Source organism: Acanthopagrus latus, chromosome 13 (genome assembly GCF_904848185.1).
Source record: "Acanthopagrus latus isolate v.2019 chromosome 13, fAcaLat1.1, whole genome shotgun sequence".
NCBI classification, from domain to species: domain Eukaryota; kingdom Metazoa; phylum Chordata; class Actinopteri; order Spariformes; family Sparidae; genus Acanthopagrus; species Acanthopagrus latus.
The window spans coordinates 11,940,606-11,959,894 of NC_051051.1; the positions used below are offsets into that span (position 1 = coordinate 11,940,606).

Sequence of the window (19,289 nt, forward strand, 5' to 3'; positions counted from 1 at the left end):
GACAGGTCAGTTAAAGATTTCGTTGTCTCATCTTAGTGGCAGCTAATGTAGCCACAAGTTCGGATTATTGTCAGTTGACTAGGCTTCTTTGTTTGGCCTGAATGTTGGGTGCTATAATATTGAGTTTCTTGCTTTTGCTTGTCTGTCAAAGCACTGTAAACTCTGCTTTTAAACATGCTATATAAATGTTATTATCATTATTATTATTAGTAGTAGTAGTAGTAGAACTACTACTAGTAGTAGTAGTAGTAGTAGTAGTAGCAGTATCAGTAGTATTATTATACGTATGAGTATTATTATACATTATCAAACAGGAAAGGCTTTATACTACTTTATTGCAGATATGCAGTAGCCTGTAAACAGACTTTGATGTGTAAAATCAGTGGAGTTCCCCTTCAAACATGCAGTGACTCTAATGATTTGTTTCTGGCCACATGACCAGAATCGTGTAATCACACTGGATATCATCACTTCAGTGCAGATGAAAAAAAAGGTGCCTATTCATTCTAGTGGTGCATTAAAATTTCAAAGCTTCAACACAGAACGCACTGTTCTTCACCTTCCTCGCCGACGGAAGACTACAAATAAAAACTGGAATGCTCATACTTGTAACTTGGCCAGGAGATACACTGTGTGATCTGTGTGCGAATGTGTGCACATGGTTGAATGTCTGCTCTCTTTACCTCCGGGTTGAGACTGAAGGCTTTGGCAGGTTTCCCAACACTCAGCAGGTCAAATATGATCTCCTTCATGGCGAAATCCAGTCTCTCCTGAAAGGAGGGCAAACATACCGGTGTTACAGGATTTCAGAGGTTATGTGGTGCGAGACAGCCAGTACATCTACTGTACATCACCAACCGTGTTCACATGGGACATTCTTGTTATATAACTGATTATGTAGAGAGATTACAAGCGAAAAAAGACATGTAAGGACGATGTATGGAATTTATCTAAATCCAATAAAGGTTATTTAAGTGTATTCAATTTTTTAATGGATTCTGGTGAAATGTAACTGATGATGACCTACACTCTTGGTAATCCTGTATAATCAGAGCGACTGTGCGAGTAGGTACTGAGATAACTTTTTTTTTTAGCTTTTGACCTGTTTCTGTGACTCTGTCGACATCATTTTTGGATCAACTGGTGTTTGCCTTTCTTACTGATAGCAGAGAAAAAGCACAGAAATAAATCTTACACGTTGTCAAATTGTTGGCTCCATAGAAAACATAACAAATTCCATTTAATTTCCCATGTGCTTCGACCTGTGACAGAGTACCAACCTGCATCTGAGATTTCACAGGAGTGTGAGCAAGTGTCATACATACACACCTGTGCAATAAACTGGATAATCTTGACAAAAATATTAAGGGGCATGTCTCTGGGCACGACGCTACGGCTCCCTTTGGGGAACAGGGTGGAGGTGATGGACGTCAGACGACTGGAGGAGGAAGGAGAGACGAGAGAGAGGTAAAACAGGCAGGGAGGGATGAGACAGTGTCAGATAACTCAGCAAGATCATTACTTTTTAAGGATTCTAATAAATCATTCACACATCAATTTTCCAGAAACATACATAATATAATTGAAAAAACAACTGCCTGTTACCTCTGTGTTCCGGTGTTGCTCTCGCACTTTATTCGGATCATGTAGACCCACAGCAGGCGGTAGAGCGATTCTAGAGCCACACGTGCCATCTTCGGGTCTTTATTCTGCATAAACGTGCATGCAAACGTGTGCGGCAATAATTCACATACTGTACCTCCACATAACAAAAAAATGTCACAGGGTCTTCCTCTCACAGAAACATGCAACATTCCTTGCATACTAGAGCTGCTCGCTCAGCATTTACTTTGTGATCATGAAGTCAACTTGTGCAGAAGTCTTTATGAGCCCCCATGAATCACTGGGTTCTAAACTTTCAGTTTTCCCCTTGAGGCAATACATACTGATGGTTGATTTGAAAGTTTAAGAGGTATTAGGTTGTGCTCGTGAAGCTGTTCGTTGTGTGAAGATCACTGTTGTGTGCATGTACTGTTTTGCACTTTGTCAAATTTCTTCCCCAGGTATAGAAATTTATTACACAGCTGCATAACAGTGCCTGTGACCTGTACAACACCCCAGCCCCCGATATGCTATGCGAATTATTCAAATTTCTATGGTAAAGAAAGAGACTGACCTTGAGGTTTGAGAGGCAGTTGTTGAGGAAAATGTGCCAGCGGCTGAGGAAGAACTGCTTCTGACTGACACACAGCAGGCAGGTCACCAGAGGATACAGGGCCTGGTGTGGGGAGAGGAGACAGATGGGACACATGTGCATCAGACAGGTCACACAACATGCAGTTAAGTATCAGGTTATCAGAATAAGAGGTTCATCTTTATTCAGACTCTCTGTCTTCCTCAGACGGTCTATTAGGGGTGTGTGTTGAAGAAGCACTGAGTTCAGAATCTATACACTTTTGTGTGCATAGTTTAATCTCAGCGAAATAAACGCCACCAAGCAGTGTATAAATACATGAGTTGTTTTTTGTTTCTCCAGTTACACAGACATCGTTATTTATCATAGATGACTGCCTTGCACTGTATCAAATAACACAGAATTGCTGCATCGTTATACAATTGTTATCATAGGCAATGTATCATGGTCATATCGAGACTTCAGTAGGTCTGATTCCCACCCCTGAGGTTTATACAGTAACTACAGCATGCAGCTTATTACTTTCAAACTGCTTTCAGTGAGTCAAACAGATCTGAGAATCATTAACTCCGAGCTGAAATCTAATTTCGGAGCTCTTTATCATTTGACAACAGCGGGCAATTTCATTTTCAGATTAAGCTTCACACGTTTTCACAACCACTTTCAGGCTTCATAAATCCCTCATTAACCTGTTTTTTGACCTTGACACTTGACCACCAAATGAATCAGTTCAACCTTGAGCGGACATTTTGGATTTGAAGAAATTCCCACCAGGCATTTCTGAGATAGGGCGTTCATGAGAATGGGACGTACAGACGACAACCCAGACAACCGAAAAACATAACGCCTCCAGTCACAGCAATCACCGCCGCAGAGGCATAATTAAAGCAGCCACAGTTAGAATAATACCTTCATGTGTTTTAAGTCAAATCCAGTGCGTGGAAAGCAAAGTTCATACACAGGAATGGGAACTTGGCTGTTTGGTCCATTCAAACACCTGGTAGAGGTGTGTAAGTCTGCATGCAGATCATTCTTAAACATGAATACCTCGTTAATAACCGGTGTAAGTCCAGGTACACCCTTGTCATGAATGGTTGGGAACACTCGGTTTGAGGAGTGCATCATTTAGCTGTCAATCCTTATCAAGGAGCATATATGTTATCTGTCTATCTCCCCTTTCAGTGTCTCAGAATGTTAAAGAAAAACAATTACTGAAATGCTCCACACCGTCACTATCCTGTCTGTCCATTCTGCTCTGGCATGCCAGGTTATTGTTCATCTTTGTTCATGTATGTGAGCTTCAAGTGAAAACACATACAGAATGTGAGTTGCTTAAAGTATTTGGAGAATCTATTAAAGGAAGCATGCGGCGATGGCTAGTGGCATGTCTGTCTACCGCCCTGCGTCACAGCATGAGGAACCGTGCACATGTTACTAATATTACGTGATGCCATGAGTTATTATTGTATGGACTGATCAAATGGCCGTGGAATACAATCAAAGGGAGGGGCAAAACATTGTAGAAAACTAAAGGAAATGAACTGCTGTGCCAGAATACAAAAAAAAAATGTTTTTTATCAAATAACTTCTGTCTAACAACCTTGTTTTCTTCAACCTGTTTCCAATGAAGCACTTAAACAACAAGTTACAGCTCTAAATCAAAGAAATTAATGACTTTAGGAAATACCTTCTATAAGGTTAACAAGTTAACCAATCTTATATGAACGTTTTTTCTTGTTTCATTCGACTAAGTTAAAGTTTAATGGGACAGTTTATACCCAAATATTTTTTTCTTATCTAGTGAGAAGCTAGCTAACACAGCTGAAAAAAAGCTAGCTAATATTACGGCTCAGCCAAAGAGGACACCTTCAACGTTTAGATCCTGTGCTATCAAGAGCACAAGCTTCTTGTCCATGAGGAGATGCATGTCTTCTGCGGTGATACAGAAAGGAAAGAGTCCCTAGATGAAAGTGCTCGCATGAATATCTGTGGATTATCTTGAGAGACAGGGTAATGATTTTCACGAAACAGACATTTTTGTTGACTTTTGTTCACGTTGAGCACCACCACAAGAGCTATATAGCTCCATTATATTCAAGAGAAAGCAGACATCTCTACAGCCGATATCTACAAAGCTCAGCAACCCACACAAAAGAAACTTGGTGGATAAATGACAATACAAGTAAGAGTGAAAAAGATAATTATTTTTGTTTTTGGGCTGAACTTTCCCTTTAAATACAGACAAAGTAAGACTAGTGAGATAGATTAGTGAGGAACTGTCTTGTTACCGGCAAGTTAAGTTGTATTTTTTACACAATCCTGCATCACAAATTGTTTAAACTTTAAGGTGGCATGGTGAAAGCCCTGATAATTAAGCAGAGGGGTTTTATTGCATGCTTGCTCATGTGAGACCACTATCTTAATAAGGGAGATGTACTGCATCTAATTTGCTGATTCCCCCGTCTGTTTCCCTGCTGTGGGCAAATATTGCCCATCTGGCACCGCTTCAAAAGCTAGCCTGCGTACTGCTCACTGCAATTCTGTCTCCTCCTCATGTAGAGATAAAAGCCCACATGTTGGAAGGGTTACAGTAAGAGCTTTCACCGATTGCTGTTAATGGAGAGGAAATGAAGAGGGACGAGGAGTGATGGAACAGAATATGGGGAGAAACTTACCAGCGAGTGTTTCTTCCTCGAGGACAGGTCCAGTGTGGTATCGTACAAACTCTCTACGAAGTTTCGTAGACACGGCACATTCACCTCATTCTTCACAGTCTGGGGGAGGACGATTCAAGCACATGAAAAACTGATTTTACAAGACCCTAGTGAGTATACATATTCACAAGGTTAAGATTGATATAAGTCTCAAGATATAAACAATACAAATTTAGTAATACTGTACAAAAGAACATTTATTTTTTTTAAAAGACAACAAATAACTTCAAGCTGATAAAGGCCAAAGTGCACAGAGCAGCAAATTAAAATGCACTTACAGCAGCAACAGGTACAAGTATCTCCACAAATAGTCCGGCTAATGAGTGCTTGATGTCTTTATCCTTCACTTCCAAGAAATACTGTGCACATTCCTAATGACGTAAAGAGAGAGCGAGTCAGAAACAGTGTGATAAACAATGTATGTACATGATAATTCTCAATGCAACCCTTTCAAATCCCTGTCTCGTTATGCAGGCAAGGAGTTAGTAACTTCCTCGCAACTCCACTTATCATCAAAGGGCAAACAGACAAGGCACTTAACCCCTGCTTACTTCGGATTAATCAATAAATACTTCTCTAAACAGCTTCTAGGCCTGAATGTATGAAGAGGCCGAGCCTGTTTGTCCTGTGAACACTCCTTGAGATTCCTAAACCAGAGCCTCCTCACAACTTCTTGACATTTGAATGACAGGATTTCGGCTCAGACTACCTGCATGAACTGGAAGGAGGCTTCGAAGTCTTCCACCGGGTACATTTTTATTCGGAAGAACTTGAGTCCCATGATGAGACTGATGGTGGACTGGATGACGTAGGGGCTCTGCTCCTTCTGTCTCAGCTCCTTAAGCTCAGAGATGAACTTCTTCCTCACTGCCGGGAACCTGCGGAGGAAAGTGCAATCACATTTGAACATTTCTTGTCAGTTTAATTAGTCGTCAATAGTAGTCAATTAGGTTTTTGTTCATGCATACACTTAAAAGTACTGCATCCGTTAAACTGTTACTTTTTCACAACTAGATATATGGAACAAGAAAACAAAAACGGACAAAAGTAGAATGGCAGGCCCTCGTGCAGTCCTGTACCAAGGCCCAACAGTCCACTTTAATTCAAACAAACTTAATCCGTTATAAAGCCATTTAAATCCACTTGATCCAGACTGTTATTCTGATCGCACTAAATTGTACTCACTCATAGATACCACCTAAATACTCCTGTTTTTTTCTCTATTCCCACATAACCACCAGGTATAATGAAGTGGCAGGTCAGATCCCCTCAACTGAAAATACTTTATCATAAATGTCTTTCTAAAATTCTCTTCAGTTTAGTAACTGTTTTCATATCCAGGTTTCAGCAGAGTGACGGCAAACAGTCGGATTACTACAATTTTGTGTCATGTAGATGACTTACATTTTCTCTCTTTTGCTCTTCCTCCTCTAAGCATCTGTTGTTTTTATGTGCACATGCACACTTGTGTGTGCTTACGTGTGTGTTTGTGTATGTACCCACCATCCAGATAGATTATACCAGCAGTGCTCTGCAGGCCTATATTTAGAATGGCATCTGGAGGGGTGATGTGGAGGGAATGTGTACGTGTGTGTGCACTTGTTCTTCAAGCGTCGGCGTTTTTTGGGGGGGCCCGCACTTCTGCATGCTTCACAGTGGTTGCCACAGCAGTTAAGTGAGTGTAACAGTCATCAGGGTTCTGTTTACTGCTGACTGTTTAAAAGAGATGCACATAAACCCTGCCATCCATAACCCAAGCTGGAAAGGTACACAAATAATGCAAAGAATAAAGTATGTGACCAGATTGTTTGTGCTCAACCTTTTCATAGCGCTGGGTTTAAATGATGTACTACAGATAAATAACACTGAAAAGGGTGTTAGTAAACAGCTTAATCAAGTGGAAACCCATAGAGTTTTATCAGTATTAGATCCCCGACTGTGCTAAATGATGCGATAGCTCAGCTTGTATTTTTCGCGCACGTTTGTGTGTGCACGTTCGCGCAACAGCAGTGACTGAGCTGTCCTGTGAACCCTCACCTCCTCAATCACTATAATAACCTCCTGGAAAATTGGGAACAGCGCTCATCTCTCATCACACACAACATTAAACAGACGGAGGACCATCATCTGGAGTGTCATTATACCATGACACACACAACCATAGTGCTGGCACACATGGCAGGCATTTGTATCGTTTCCCTCATTTGTTCTCAAGACAGAGGGACAGCACTGGTAATTGCTATTTCTGCAAAAACGGGGTCGAGAGGAGGACAGGTAGCCACACACATTCGATACCCCACCCCCTGAATCAGCCCATAGCTGCAACATGACCTAGATTACAAATTCAATTCATATGACATACACAAGGAATATATATTCTAGACTGTAATAAACAAATAAATAAACAAATAAAATCAAATTGGAGATATTTAGGTTACTGCCACACATGCGTCATGAATAGCGAAACATTAGAGACTTAGTGTTTAAGATGATCTCAGCAAAATAACACTAAATAATCCTGACTATTTTTAAAAAAATAAACTGGATGCCAACTGATATAATCAACTCCCTGTAGATATGCAAACATTTTATGTGTATGTATGCGCAAAGAGTATAAAGACTCATTTGCACAACAGTACCTGGACTGAGCTACGACTCCCACTACTTCAGCATAGAGGTCAGCAACTATATGCATGTTTCCTGTGTTGGGTCCCAGATACCTGAGGAGAAAACACAGAAATAAATATGAACCATGTGCAGTGCTGTTATGTCATTTGGTAAAATGTACGCAAAAGTCATACTAAAGTAAAAACAAAGACATTGTGCTAAAAGATTCCAAGGTTCATAACTATACCACCCCTCAGGGATTCAAAAATTATCAACAAAAGATGAAATTATCACTGATTATTGCCCTAGTTGATCGTTGGATCCAATGTTCAGCGCTTTTCTGATTAGCAGAATAACTAAAGATTTTACTTAAGTACATGTGAGTAAATGTCAAATTCCACCACTGTGTTATATTTGTGAGCAGGGACGAATTAAATGGACATATTACAGTACATTAAAAACAAACAAAAACACTGAAATGCAATTATTACTCAGTTTTGTTTCGCATCTATTTTATCTTATCAATTCATGTATTTTGGTATAGAAAACGCGATTGTTTAGTCATGTACTCCGTATACCTGGCTTAGAAAAAGTACAGCTAATATTCTGTACATTAATAAATGAACAAACACCAGAGATTTTTCTGGGCACTAGCATGTTCCTAGAAAGCCTATGCCTCAAGCTTGCCCAGTTTGTGAGAGCTATGTATGAAATCATATGGATATCAAATTTGCATGTGAGTATGATGGTCATTAAGTTAAAACAGTAATACACCAAAACTCTAAATGCATTCCTGATGCTTTGTGTCTCTGTATGATATAATTCTTACCCTTCCTTGTATTTGAAGTGCTTGAAGGCCAGGTTTATCACTTCTTGGATGAGTCCATCCAATAGAGGATGGAGGGGTATCTGGATGGAGAAAAAATAATAAATTAATTCTGAGTTCAGTCTTAATCACATTTCTGTGAATCCAAGACTACATCAAGAAATGCAAATGACTCTTTGTATTTGTTTTAATCTAGTTAGTTTCACATGAGTTGTGTGAGAAATACTGTACAACTGATGTCAAGTGAGATTTTAATCAAAGAAGAGCGCATTAAATATTTATATTGTTCTGGTTCTGGATCTTTTTTCACTATTTTGCAGCCATTAATGGATTAAAGCTAAGGCCAACAGTAATTTACAGTTGTGTCTTTGTTTCCAGTGATTAAAATACTGTTTGAGGACAGACTTTTTAAAATGTTAAATCCACTTGCTCGTACGTTTGAGGAGAAAGAAAAGCATCGTGTGAAGTGACTGACTGCACTATGAACTGAGACTCACCTGCTTCAAAACTTCTATAAGCACAAGAGAAAAGATGAAGTCTATTGCCAGATCTCTGCGCTCCAATAGGTAGTCCTTTTGTTGCTCATCACTGAAGACAAAAAGACAGAACAAAGAAACAGAAACATTACTTGCCACATTCACTGCACAGGATCCATGTTTATGCTCCTGTCCGTGCCTCTGTGTGTATGTGTCCTATGTGAGAATTAGCTTTGATTATATTTCCATTAATCAATTAATTGGAGGCACCATCTGGTCCACCGTGCAACTGTGTGTACTCAGTGTGCAGTTTGTTAGAGATTAGGAAACAAGCTCTTGCAAGTATGCCAACACATTCAGTGTAGTAAATTTTATTTCAAATGTTTTGTTTTTCTGCTTTGAGCTGCAATGATTAGTCAATTATTCAATTGAGAGAAAAGTAAATGCCAAGTGTTTTGACAATCGATCGATCTTTTAAACTTCTGCAGGTTCCGGTTTTTTAAATGTGAGGATTTGCTGCTTTCCTTTGTTGATTTTGATAACAAATAGTGGATGATGGACTAAAGAATTGATAGACTAACCATGAAAATAATCAACCTATGGTTAGCTGCAGCCATACTTTGTGGGTTTACATATATAGCAGTTTGCTGTACGAAGAGTATTGCTTATTGTTTACTGCCTCTAAACACTGTTAGTAAAAATCTAAATGATAACATTTACTCTTCATAGTTTCCTACTCAATATTTACTTTATGGTAAAGTAGAGAAAAAGTCCTTCAACGTGGGGTGTCTTTTTATGCGGATTTCTCACTGTGTCTGCATGCATTTGTTTATATAGGTATGTGACAATTTAGTGGATGCTGAGCGGAGTGTGAGTGCCGGTTGTATCGTCTTACTTTTTTGACTTGGTATTGGCCCTGGGTCGATATTCATGGGACTCGTCTTCCAGGCCGTTCTGCCTCTTGTACCAGTCGAACAGAGTCCTCAGGATAGACGGCAGGCAGTATTCTGCGAGAGAACTCATGGAGCTGATCAACTGCGACGAGAGAGATGAGAGAGTGAGAGGTTAATGTTATGGCTCGTGGGATGAAGCACTCATTGCTTATTAGGTGTCCATGTAAGGTATACACACCTGGTCAAACTGTGGGTCCTCTCCTCTCTGTAGAGATTTGTTAAGTGGCTTCTCCTGTGAGATATAAGAACAGACAGAAGGGAAAACACTCATGTCAGAAGAGACCTAGGCAGACATTTTATTATGAAACTTTGATACAGGAAACCCAAAACTCAAACTGACAAAAGTGCCAGTACATTGCTGGAATTCGTTTAAACTGCTCGTATCTCCCCAGACTCCTGTATAGCCTGTAAATACAAGACATTTAAAGAACTGATTTCACCATTTAGCACTTAGGCACTGAGGTATTAACCTTGTTATGCTCATTTCGTGAAATATATTAGATGTTCAGTCTTAACTGACTTAACTGAAATACTCTAAATACAGGTGTAGGAAAATACCAAAAATAGGTAATTGGAAAATGTGATAGGCCTTTTTTAGATTAGGTTACATAATATGCAAGCCAGGATGCTGTGGGGAAGTGAGGATCATTGCAGACAGATAAAAATCCAAAACGTATTCCTGACTGTTGCTGTAACCTGAGAGAGACGGGCTGAGACATTACTGATGCAAAGTCACTCACCAGTGGTTCTGCCATGATGATGCGAATCTTGCGCTCTGAGAGCAAGGTGAAGTTGGCGAACAAGCTCTTGAGGACGAACTCGCCCGGCTTACTCTCAGGGTCCACGTTGACAGGCGCCATGATGACAGGACCCTTTCTCTCTCCCAAGGTTCCACTGACTGGCGGGAGGGGCGGCTTCAGTCCCACTGGAGAGGCTGCGGAGAGTCATGACAGGTCAGTTAGTCCAAAGTAGAGAGGAAGACTACTCTTAAGCATGCTTAGTCCCTTGTTTATTTCTCATACCATCCTTTCATTCACCCCTCTCCCTCATACTCGCTTGTAATTGCCTCTCATTATTTGACGCAATTATCAATATCAGCTGCTCACATCGGCTGGGCACATCTATCCAAACAGTGACGCACCTTCACTGGTTCCTTTCATCGTGCTGCTGTCTACTTAAATAAGATTGTCTCCTGCTTCTTTGCACGCATCCTCCAATTCCACCTCCCCGTCACAGAGTCAGAGTTCATCAGCTTCATCATTTCATCAGCCTATCTCTCTAAGAAGAGTCTTCTATCCACCACCACCACCGCCTCCATCACCACTAGTGTCTGAACTCTATGGGGGGATACTTCTTGCTGATGCTGCTCAGGTCTGATGCCTTTTGGTCACAAAATCTCCCTGTAGAGTCTAAGCACCAAAGAATTTCTGACAAAACTCATTTTCACTAATCATCTGCTGTAATAAACATTGACTTTATTCACTAGTCTCTCACGTTTGAGATCACAATATGGCCAATCACGCAATCTAAAAGTTATCCATTTTTGGGTAAAGGTAAAATGTGTAACAGAACAGGATCACAATGACGTACTGTGGAGCTGAACAAACCATGCTTACTTTTGATGACGGCCCAAATAAAGGGACAATCCAGGAATTACACAATAAATATCCAATTTGAAATCTGGATCTAGCAGATATAAACATGTTTTATTGTATATTGAATGAGGCTTGATAGTGTTAAAGGGGACTGTTGGGCCATGACAGAGGTATGCACTCCACTGAGTGGCATTCCTGTTTCTTTCTGTAATGTTAAAACTCCTCAGTGATGACTAATTTCATATCTAGTGTGTCCAAGTTAGACAGGGTACACTTTCCAGGCACACAGATGGACACACACACACACACACACACACACACACACACACTTGCAGCATGGCAGCAAATGTTTTCATTTCTCCCTCCTGATTACATCATTAGGGAGACCAGGCACTATTAATTCTTGAGCGACAGACGAGGAGTGGGTGGAGCCTGGAAGGGGTTTCAGTTGGAGACAGACAGATATAATGAGGGAGAGGGCATTTCCTGTCATGCGTCTCGAGGAATATTGACACGGCCTTAAAATAGCAGAAACTCGTCACTCTAAGAAGCAGCACATTTCCATGGCGTCAGTGACTGTGCACTGTAAGACCTTAAGGAAGACCTTGTGGAAAGCTTTCATGTTGAACTATGGACTATTGTTAGTTTAAAGGAAAACATACATGTACACACAAAAATATTTGAGGTTTTGATTCCCTCGGCATGGTGCAAAGAACAAGGTTCATTGTGTTTTTGTTTTTTTTCTCCACACTGTTATACAAAGCAATAACTCACCAGAGCATCTCTCAGAAGTGGCTACTACTAGTGTGTGTGTGGGTTAACAACTCTGTCAGGCCTAACTGACCTTTCCAGGACCACGTGACCCGATCTCTCTGGAGAGGTGAGATGTAAATACTAATTCAGTACAGGAAAGGACCCCAGGCCTCACAGACGGCAACCTGTTTGTGTGAAACCTGAGTGGTCACATGAACACGCACCCCTGCATGCTTACCAAGGCCTTTGATGAAGCTGATGACACTAGCCCTGCTCCATTTAGTTGGCACTTCCATGGTGCAGACAGCAACACGGTGAGTGACGAGGACACGGTGGGAAGAGATGGGTAAAATGGGCAGAAACAGCGGGATGGAGGAGGAATGAAGCACTGGGAGAGGGTTATGAGGCTGAGACGTCTACAAGGTGTAAAATACAGCTTCCATGATTGACAAGTAAATTCAATTCCTCGCCAGAGTTTAGCGGCACACGAGACGCTTGCTTTTAATATCCAACTATTCCACCATGACAGCAGCTGCAGACATCGGAATAATGTCTGGCTCCGGCAACCATGCAGGTTTAACCAAAGCTAAAAGTGTGAAGCTCCATCCTTCAGAAAATGACAGGCAGGTAAAGTGAAAGACGTGTGCCTGAGGCAAGAAAGAAAACCCTCATGATAGCTGTATCCCACATTTGATCCAAATGAAACAGGAAGAAATCCACAGACCGGAAGATCCATGGCCAGGGTAAAACCGGCCAAGTGGGGACAATGTGACACCTCAGAGCTGCAATCACAGTGGAGGAGATGGTGTCAAAGTGTCAGAAGAGACTTGTTCCACTGCGAGTGAACTCTACCAACGGGGATCGAGAGATATTCCACCGTACTGCTCCAGCAGAGGCTGGTGTAGATCAGACGCCGTGTAGGCGCCCCATACTTGAGAGCTATATGCTCAGTTTCTACTTTAGCCTCTGCTCCGCCTCCTGGGCCCAATCACCCCTCTGTAGCTCCTGCGACCTTGGAATCCTTGCATTGAAAAGTTGTCTTGAAATAAAGTGCGTCTTCGCGAGTGGTTTTGTGGCTGTCCTTCAGTTGTCAGCAGCAGTTAAGTAAAGTTTGCTCCTTGTGGAGATCTGACCAGAAGAGTTGGGTTTGGAATTTCAACACTGCCCCGAGAGAGAGGCGAGGGGAGGAGGGAGGCGCTATATATAGACCACTGGAGGTCACTCTCTTACATACCCACCACTCCCACTGACCCCTGCTCAGACATACACGAGTGCACACACATGAAAACAGACCCGCTGATAGAGACACAAACACACAAACACACGCATGTACGCAAGACTTTTTCCGAGGCGGACAGCGACTTTGCAGGAAAACAAAGTAATGTGGTTGAACTACAAAGCGAACGGCACTGATCTAATTTAGTCAAGGTTGACTCGAATGAGAATGTTAAAGCTTCTCAGTGTCGTGAATTTAAGGTGTGTGTGTGTGTGTGTGTGTGTGTGTGCGTGTGCATATGTTTACAAGGATGTATGTGTGAGCCTCATGCATGTCGGTGGGGAAAAACAGATGACAGCAGGAAGACGTAGCGGTGTCGATACAGCGTTCTGGAGCACTTCTCGGGAACCCTGTAGAAATTTGCATGACTCAGCATTTTAAGAGCTGATTCAGCAGAAATCTGTAGCGACTAATCAATAAAAGTCAGCTGTAGTTTAATCACATGGCGTGGACAAGACAGGGACAGAGAACAACACTAAGCAAGGAGATGAAAAAGAAAGGTGAGAAAAAAGACAGATGCTAGAGACAGATGAGAAAGAAACAGAGGAGAGACTATAGAGAGTAGAGCTGCAATGATTAGTTGATTTGTCTATAATATTAATGATTATTAGTCAATACACAGAAAATTAATCAGAAACTATACTGATATTGGTTTTTTTTTGTTTTTTTTTAACCATTCTTTGGTTCCAGCCTCTCAAAAGTGAATTTCAAATTGGATGCTTCTCTATATTATCACAGCAGTTTATGTCATATATTTTGTTTTTGGGCTCTCAGACAAAATAAGACCTAGAGATAAGTTGAAGAAGTTGAAGTTGTTTTTCCACCCTTGTCTTACAGTTTCACTTAAGCAATCAAAAAAGAAGCAGCACAACGCGGCGAAAAACAGCGCTGCACCCAAAAGTCCCATCTGTGAAAGACAGCCATACAAATAGTGCTTCCTGACAGTAGGTGCACTTAAGCATTGAACATAAAAAAGTACATTATATAATACATTTACATGTACTGTATTTACATAATATTACAAATCCAGGGATGATCAGATCTAAAGTGCATCTTTCTGATTATCACAATCAGTGTTTAACTTTTTTCCTTCTGTTTGCTGATCAAATAAATTCAGGGAAAAATGAGCTACTTTGATGGATCTTCAGAATTTCTAGTAACTGAAGTTATCAGACAGTCGCTGGAGAGTAAATAGCATGATATTTTCCTCCAAAAAAAGAACAGAATTATGAAGTTACAGAAAATGGAATATGGCCAATCTGAAAATTCAGTACTGTGCTAAGCCACATTCGAGCACTGACGAAAACAGCCGTTAGTTGCGGGACAAGTAGAGAGTTAACTTTACATCCGTCACATCGTATAGACATGCAAGCATACTGAAGTGATGAATCATGGCTCACATGCATTGTGTTGTAAGTGATGAGTCATTAAGAACGCAACAATCAAACATTAAGTCTTCATATAGAGGTTGAAATCACAGCTGAGATGTTGACTCAGGTTGGTGTGCACTGCAACAAGTTTTCTTGGGTTGTAAAAAGGTAAATCTTCCCTGTACAGCTTGTACATTTGGTTTGCAGCATCTAAGTAAAGTGGATCGCGATGAGTCACTTTTAAAAGCACAGACAATTACCACAAACACACAGCAGCTGCCCTTGACAAGATCGAACAGAACCAAAGCTGTATATTGTCAGAGGAGATTAATGTGTTCTGGCATTTTCATTGTTACTGGCGCTGGCATTTTAACTAACTGATTATAACGAATTTATTCAGTTAGAGATGAAAGCTATAAGTGAAACAAAGGCAAATCTGTACGCTTGAATCGGGCCAAAGTTCACATATCTGATTGAAGAGTTTGACATGTAAGTAAAAAAATAAATAAATAAAAGCATGTGTGTTATTATTCAAATCATAGTCCTCTTCCACTCATGCGCTTCCAGACGTTATAGCTAATAAAACCATTTAGAGCATGATCACATAGATTCAGGTGGCGGGTGACAATACCGTGATATCAATTCATTTTTGAGTGAGTGTTATTTATGAGTCCAGTTTTTAAATGTGAAAATTCTAGGGATTTTTTTCTACTCCTCTGTCACAGATAACTGCCAGACAGCTCAGACTTGGGCTTCGGGAGACGTTTTTCATCTCCATTTTTCACACATTGACATTTTATAAACCAAACAAGTTATGTACTGATTGAGAGAATACTGACTGATTAATCCATAATGAAAATTATTATTAGGTGCAGCCTTTATAAAAAACTAAAAACTAGAAAACTGAAAAATAAATCACAAAACCATGAGTAAGCTTGTTTCAATTATGTGTGTCTGTTGATATTGTTGATAGAGGTCGACACACGATGATGTCAGGACTGCTGCGCTGTCATGAGATGGAACAAGTTCAACTTGATGAGGTCAGCTGTTTATCTAGTTATTTCACGCTTGAAACATAACTCAGACTTCTCAGGCCTGTTTCTTGGCTTTCTAGCCTTCTGATTGCCATCATCATCATCATGACCTTGGAGCAAACAAGCCTACACAACTCACTTTGGTCCTATAGCTGTAAGAAGCTTAAATGAGAAAACACATACACCATTAGGCTGATTTCTTTTTTTTTTATTACATCACATTAAACGGCTGAAGGGGGGGAACCATCAGCACAACACAACAGCCCTGCAATTCCTCTGTAACCCTTACGACATCCCAACCCCTGCTGACAGTAACCTTCAGCACACACCTAATATACAAGCTCCACACAGCTGCCCTGCTAACCAAACACACGCACACCAAAGCGACTTCATGATATCTAATGAAAGGGACTCGCATGACAGGATGACCTTTCAGCAACAGAGCACAAAGAGAAGCTTCCATTAGCGCTCTAACGATCAACTAATAAATTAATACCCATCTACTTTAATAACCAATAAATCCATTTGAGTAAATTCTTCAGAAAAAAAAATGTCAAAATCTCTTCTCAGATTCTAGCTTCTTAAATGTGAATACATTCTCGTCTCTTTGCTCCTCTTTGACAGTAAACTGCATGTCGTTGGGTTGTGGACAAAACAAGTATTTGAGGACGTCATCTTGGGCTTTGGATCATTTTACAGACCAAACAGCTAATCAATTTACAGATTCTTGGCAAATGACAATAACCGTTGCGGCCCTAGCTTTTAAATTACTTTCACATACAGACATGCATGCACAAGATGAAAGCTAACATTCAGTCGATGCATGGAAGTCACAGAGAACAACAACAACAACAACAAAAACAGGATATATCCTCCATATCAACAAACAAAACATTGATGTAACAGTAAAACTTAACTACAGGCTGTCAGTGTGGTGATGACTATGTAAGAGGAAAGCTTTCTGCCAAGTGCCAAGTCTCAGGTTTATGAGCCCATTGCTGAAAGTGAGAGGAAGTACAGGATGTCCAGCCTGGGATGATGCTGCTGGGCGGTCATCCCAGATTCACATACATTAGCTTTACCTCCTGTTTGGTAAACAATGACTCGCCGACTGAAGGATTGATTGTGAAATTCAAGTCTTTCGGTCTTTGGACGGGATGAAAACACATGTGAACATACGGATCAGCTTTAAATTTGATGGCAAATTGACTGATTGAGATCTAGAACAACACTTTTTTTCAGTGGTGGTTGTAAAGATTATAACGAACACAAAGACGGACTTATTCTTCTGCTGAGTAACGTTCTGTATAATTCATATAGGAAACTGCTGAGGAGGCAGATTTCCCCTTATCTAACCCCTGGAGCAAGTCTCTCCCTCTCTACACCCCCCTTGACTTGACTTCCATTATTCCATTACATAACAATGCCAAATATTGACAGTGTGGATCATGCTGTATGTTCGCTGCCTGTTTTTCAGTCCTCACACCAACACACACGCACACACAGATAAACACAAACAAAATAAGCACAGTCTGTACGATGCAAGATCAGCTCGCCGCTCAGAACGCATCGTGCATTTGTTTGGCACACCAGCAACAACAACTGAGATGTGTTAGCCGTACTCACTCCCTCCCAAGGACTTGAGCAGAGACTTGATGCTGATGTCAAAGAAGCCTGAATCCTGCTGGCTGGTCGCCATGGCTGCAGAGGCTATGTGGCCACGGTGACAGACAGCAGCGAGGGGACAGGACGGCAGGATGAGGCGCTGCGGCCAGAGCAAAGTGAGAGAAAGAGGAGTGCGCGCCGAGAGAGAGAGGGAGAGAAGGACGGGGGAGAGAAGGAGAGAGGGATGCGGGGTGGGCAGCCAGCGATGCGGATGTTGCGGCTGTCTGCTGTCGAACGTGCGTGTTTGTTTGTGTGCGTGCGTCAGGCGTCCACGAGACAGAGTGTGTGTGTGTGTGTTAAAGAGGAAGAAAAAGAGAGCGGCACTCAGCCTTGTCTGTGCGCAGCGTTGCTATCGAGCTGGCTAACACCCCCCATCCCCTCTCTGTTTTGCTCTCCCAGGACAGTGATACACAGATGTTGGTAGACGCAAGCAGCCAATCCTCTTAGAGTATAGACCGAGAGAGGGTGAGCGAGAGAGAGAGAGTGACTGGGTGAGGGTGAGAGAGAGAGAGAGAGAGAGAGAGAGAGAGAGAGAGAGAGTGAGCAAGAGAGAGAGAGTGACAGAGAGAGGGAGAGATAGGGAAAGAAGGAGAGAAAGAGGGAAAATTATTAAAAAAAAGATATACAATAGATAGTACTGCACAGGAGAGGCAAAAATAGAGAGAGTGAAGAAAGGAAGGAAAAGGACAATTAAAAGACAGTGGACAGGGAGACTGTTGTCCAGCTCTCCCTCGCTATAAGTGCTGAGTGAGCACGCTGCAAGCCCGCCTCGTCCAATGAGAGCCAAGAGCAGCATTGAAAGGCAGGCAGCAACAACAAATAGAAAGGAAAAAAAACTGGTCGTACTGCACGTCACATCTGAATCAAGTTTGGAGTATGAAGTGCGTGCAGAAGGCATTTGACTTTCTGTTGATTTTCGAGCGAGTGTGTAGTGGATGCTGTTGTCCCACAATTACAGCTGGAAGGATCAGTGGATTAACTGATTACTCTATTGAAAGACAACTAATCGGCAGCTATTTTGATAAATGAATAATTTCAGTTAATTTTCAGGAAATAATGTCAAATATTTGATGATTCCAGCTTCTTGAATATAAGGGGTCGCTTCTTTTTCTTTGATAACCACGATAGTAAATAAAGGGCGTTTGGGTTGTGGACCACTGGTCGAACAAAAGCAATTTGAGGACATCACTTTGGGCTGTTGCTATTTTATAGACAAAACAATGAATGAATTAATCATGAAAACAATACATAAATAAATGAAAAATAAACATTATTGCCATTCCTAACTTGCTCTTCTAAATGGCCTTTAAGCTGAGCAATTAAGCTATATAAGCAGTAATGAGGGATTTTCAGCACCTAAAAAAAGAGTCTTGGACTGATCATCCAAGATGGGTGACATTGCAGTGATGCATGGCGGTCCACCTCAGGACCAGTCCACACGTACACTGGGCATGCATGTGCCCCTGTAAACAGGAAGCAGATTGTGTACTCTGGTCAGTTGCTTAGCTACAGCAAATACTATGACTGAGGTGTGAAGTGTGACTATTCTTCACACAATCTTCCTAGATAATGCAGGAAAACATTGCAAGCGGCCATATTGTTTCTCTTCTTGAATTGAGTGATGTCCGATCGTGGCTTTCTTATTATCAACAATAAAACGTTCATTCTGTCAATGTACACACTCAAATATTTTGATATAACAAAAAAGGCCTACTTTAAGAAATACCAGCGTATTTGCGGACAGGACCTCAGCCGCACTGTTTACAATTATACTGTTTATATATGGAAAAATAACTTATATACAAGTCTAGTTCCATTTCTTACGT

At 41.2% G+C, this 19,289-nt stretch overlaps 1 protein-coding gene across 10 annotated transcripts in view; it reads right to left on the reverse strand.

The window, feature by feature from the left end:
- Nucleotides 1–19,289, reverse strand: part of fryb (furry homolog b (Drosophila)) — a 62,825-nt gene that overhangs the window by 27,035 nt on the left and 16,501 nt on the right. For 7 of the 10 annotated variants that reach the window (XM_037119075.1, XM_037119068.1, XM_037119070.1 and 4 more), the window contains exons 2-14: nucleotides 10,511–10,704; nucleotides 9,949–10,002; nucleotides 9,713–9,852; nucleotides 8,839–8,929; nucleotides 8,345–8,424; nucleotides 7,548–7,628; nucleotides 5,618–5,786; nucleotides 5,187–5,279; nucleotides 4,870–4,968; nucleotides 2,177–2,278; nucleotides 1,606–1,709; nucleotides 1,330–1,438; nucleotides 684–770 (exon numbers count right to left, since the gene is read on the reverse strand). In XM_037119075.1, the coding sequence (XP_036974970.1) occupies nucleotides 684–770; nucleotides 1,330–1,438; nucleotides 1,606–1,709; nucleotides 2,177–2,278; nucleotides 4,870–4,968; nucleotides 5,187–5,279; nucleotides 5,618–5,786; nucleotides 7,548–7,628; nucleotides 8,345–8,424; nucleotides 8,839–8,929; nucleotides 9,713–9,852; nucleotides 9,949–10,002; nucleotides 10,511–10,630 (1,329 nt within the window). In that variant the 5' untranslated portion in view covers nucleotides 10,631–10,704. Of the gene's footprint in view, nucleotides 1–683; nucleotides 771–1,329; nucleotides 1,439–1,605; nucleotides 1,710–2,176; nucleotides 2,279–4,869; nucleotides 4,969–5,186; nucleotides 5,280–5,617; nucleotides 5,787–7,547; nucleotides 7,629–8,344; nucleotides 8,425–8,838; nucleotides 8,930–9,712; nucleotides 9,853–9,948; nucleotides 10,003–10,510; nucleotides 10,705–12,356; nucleotides 13,228–17,424; nucleotides 17,721–19,289 lie in introns of those variants that run through there. The other 3 variants (XM_037119076.1, XM_037119073.1, XM_037119074.1) reach the window with 2 other exon arrangements.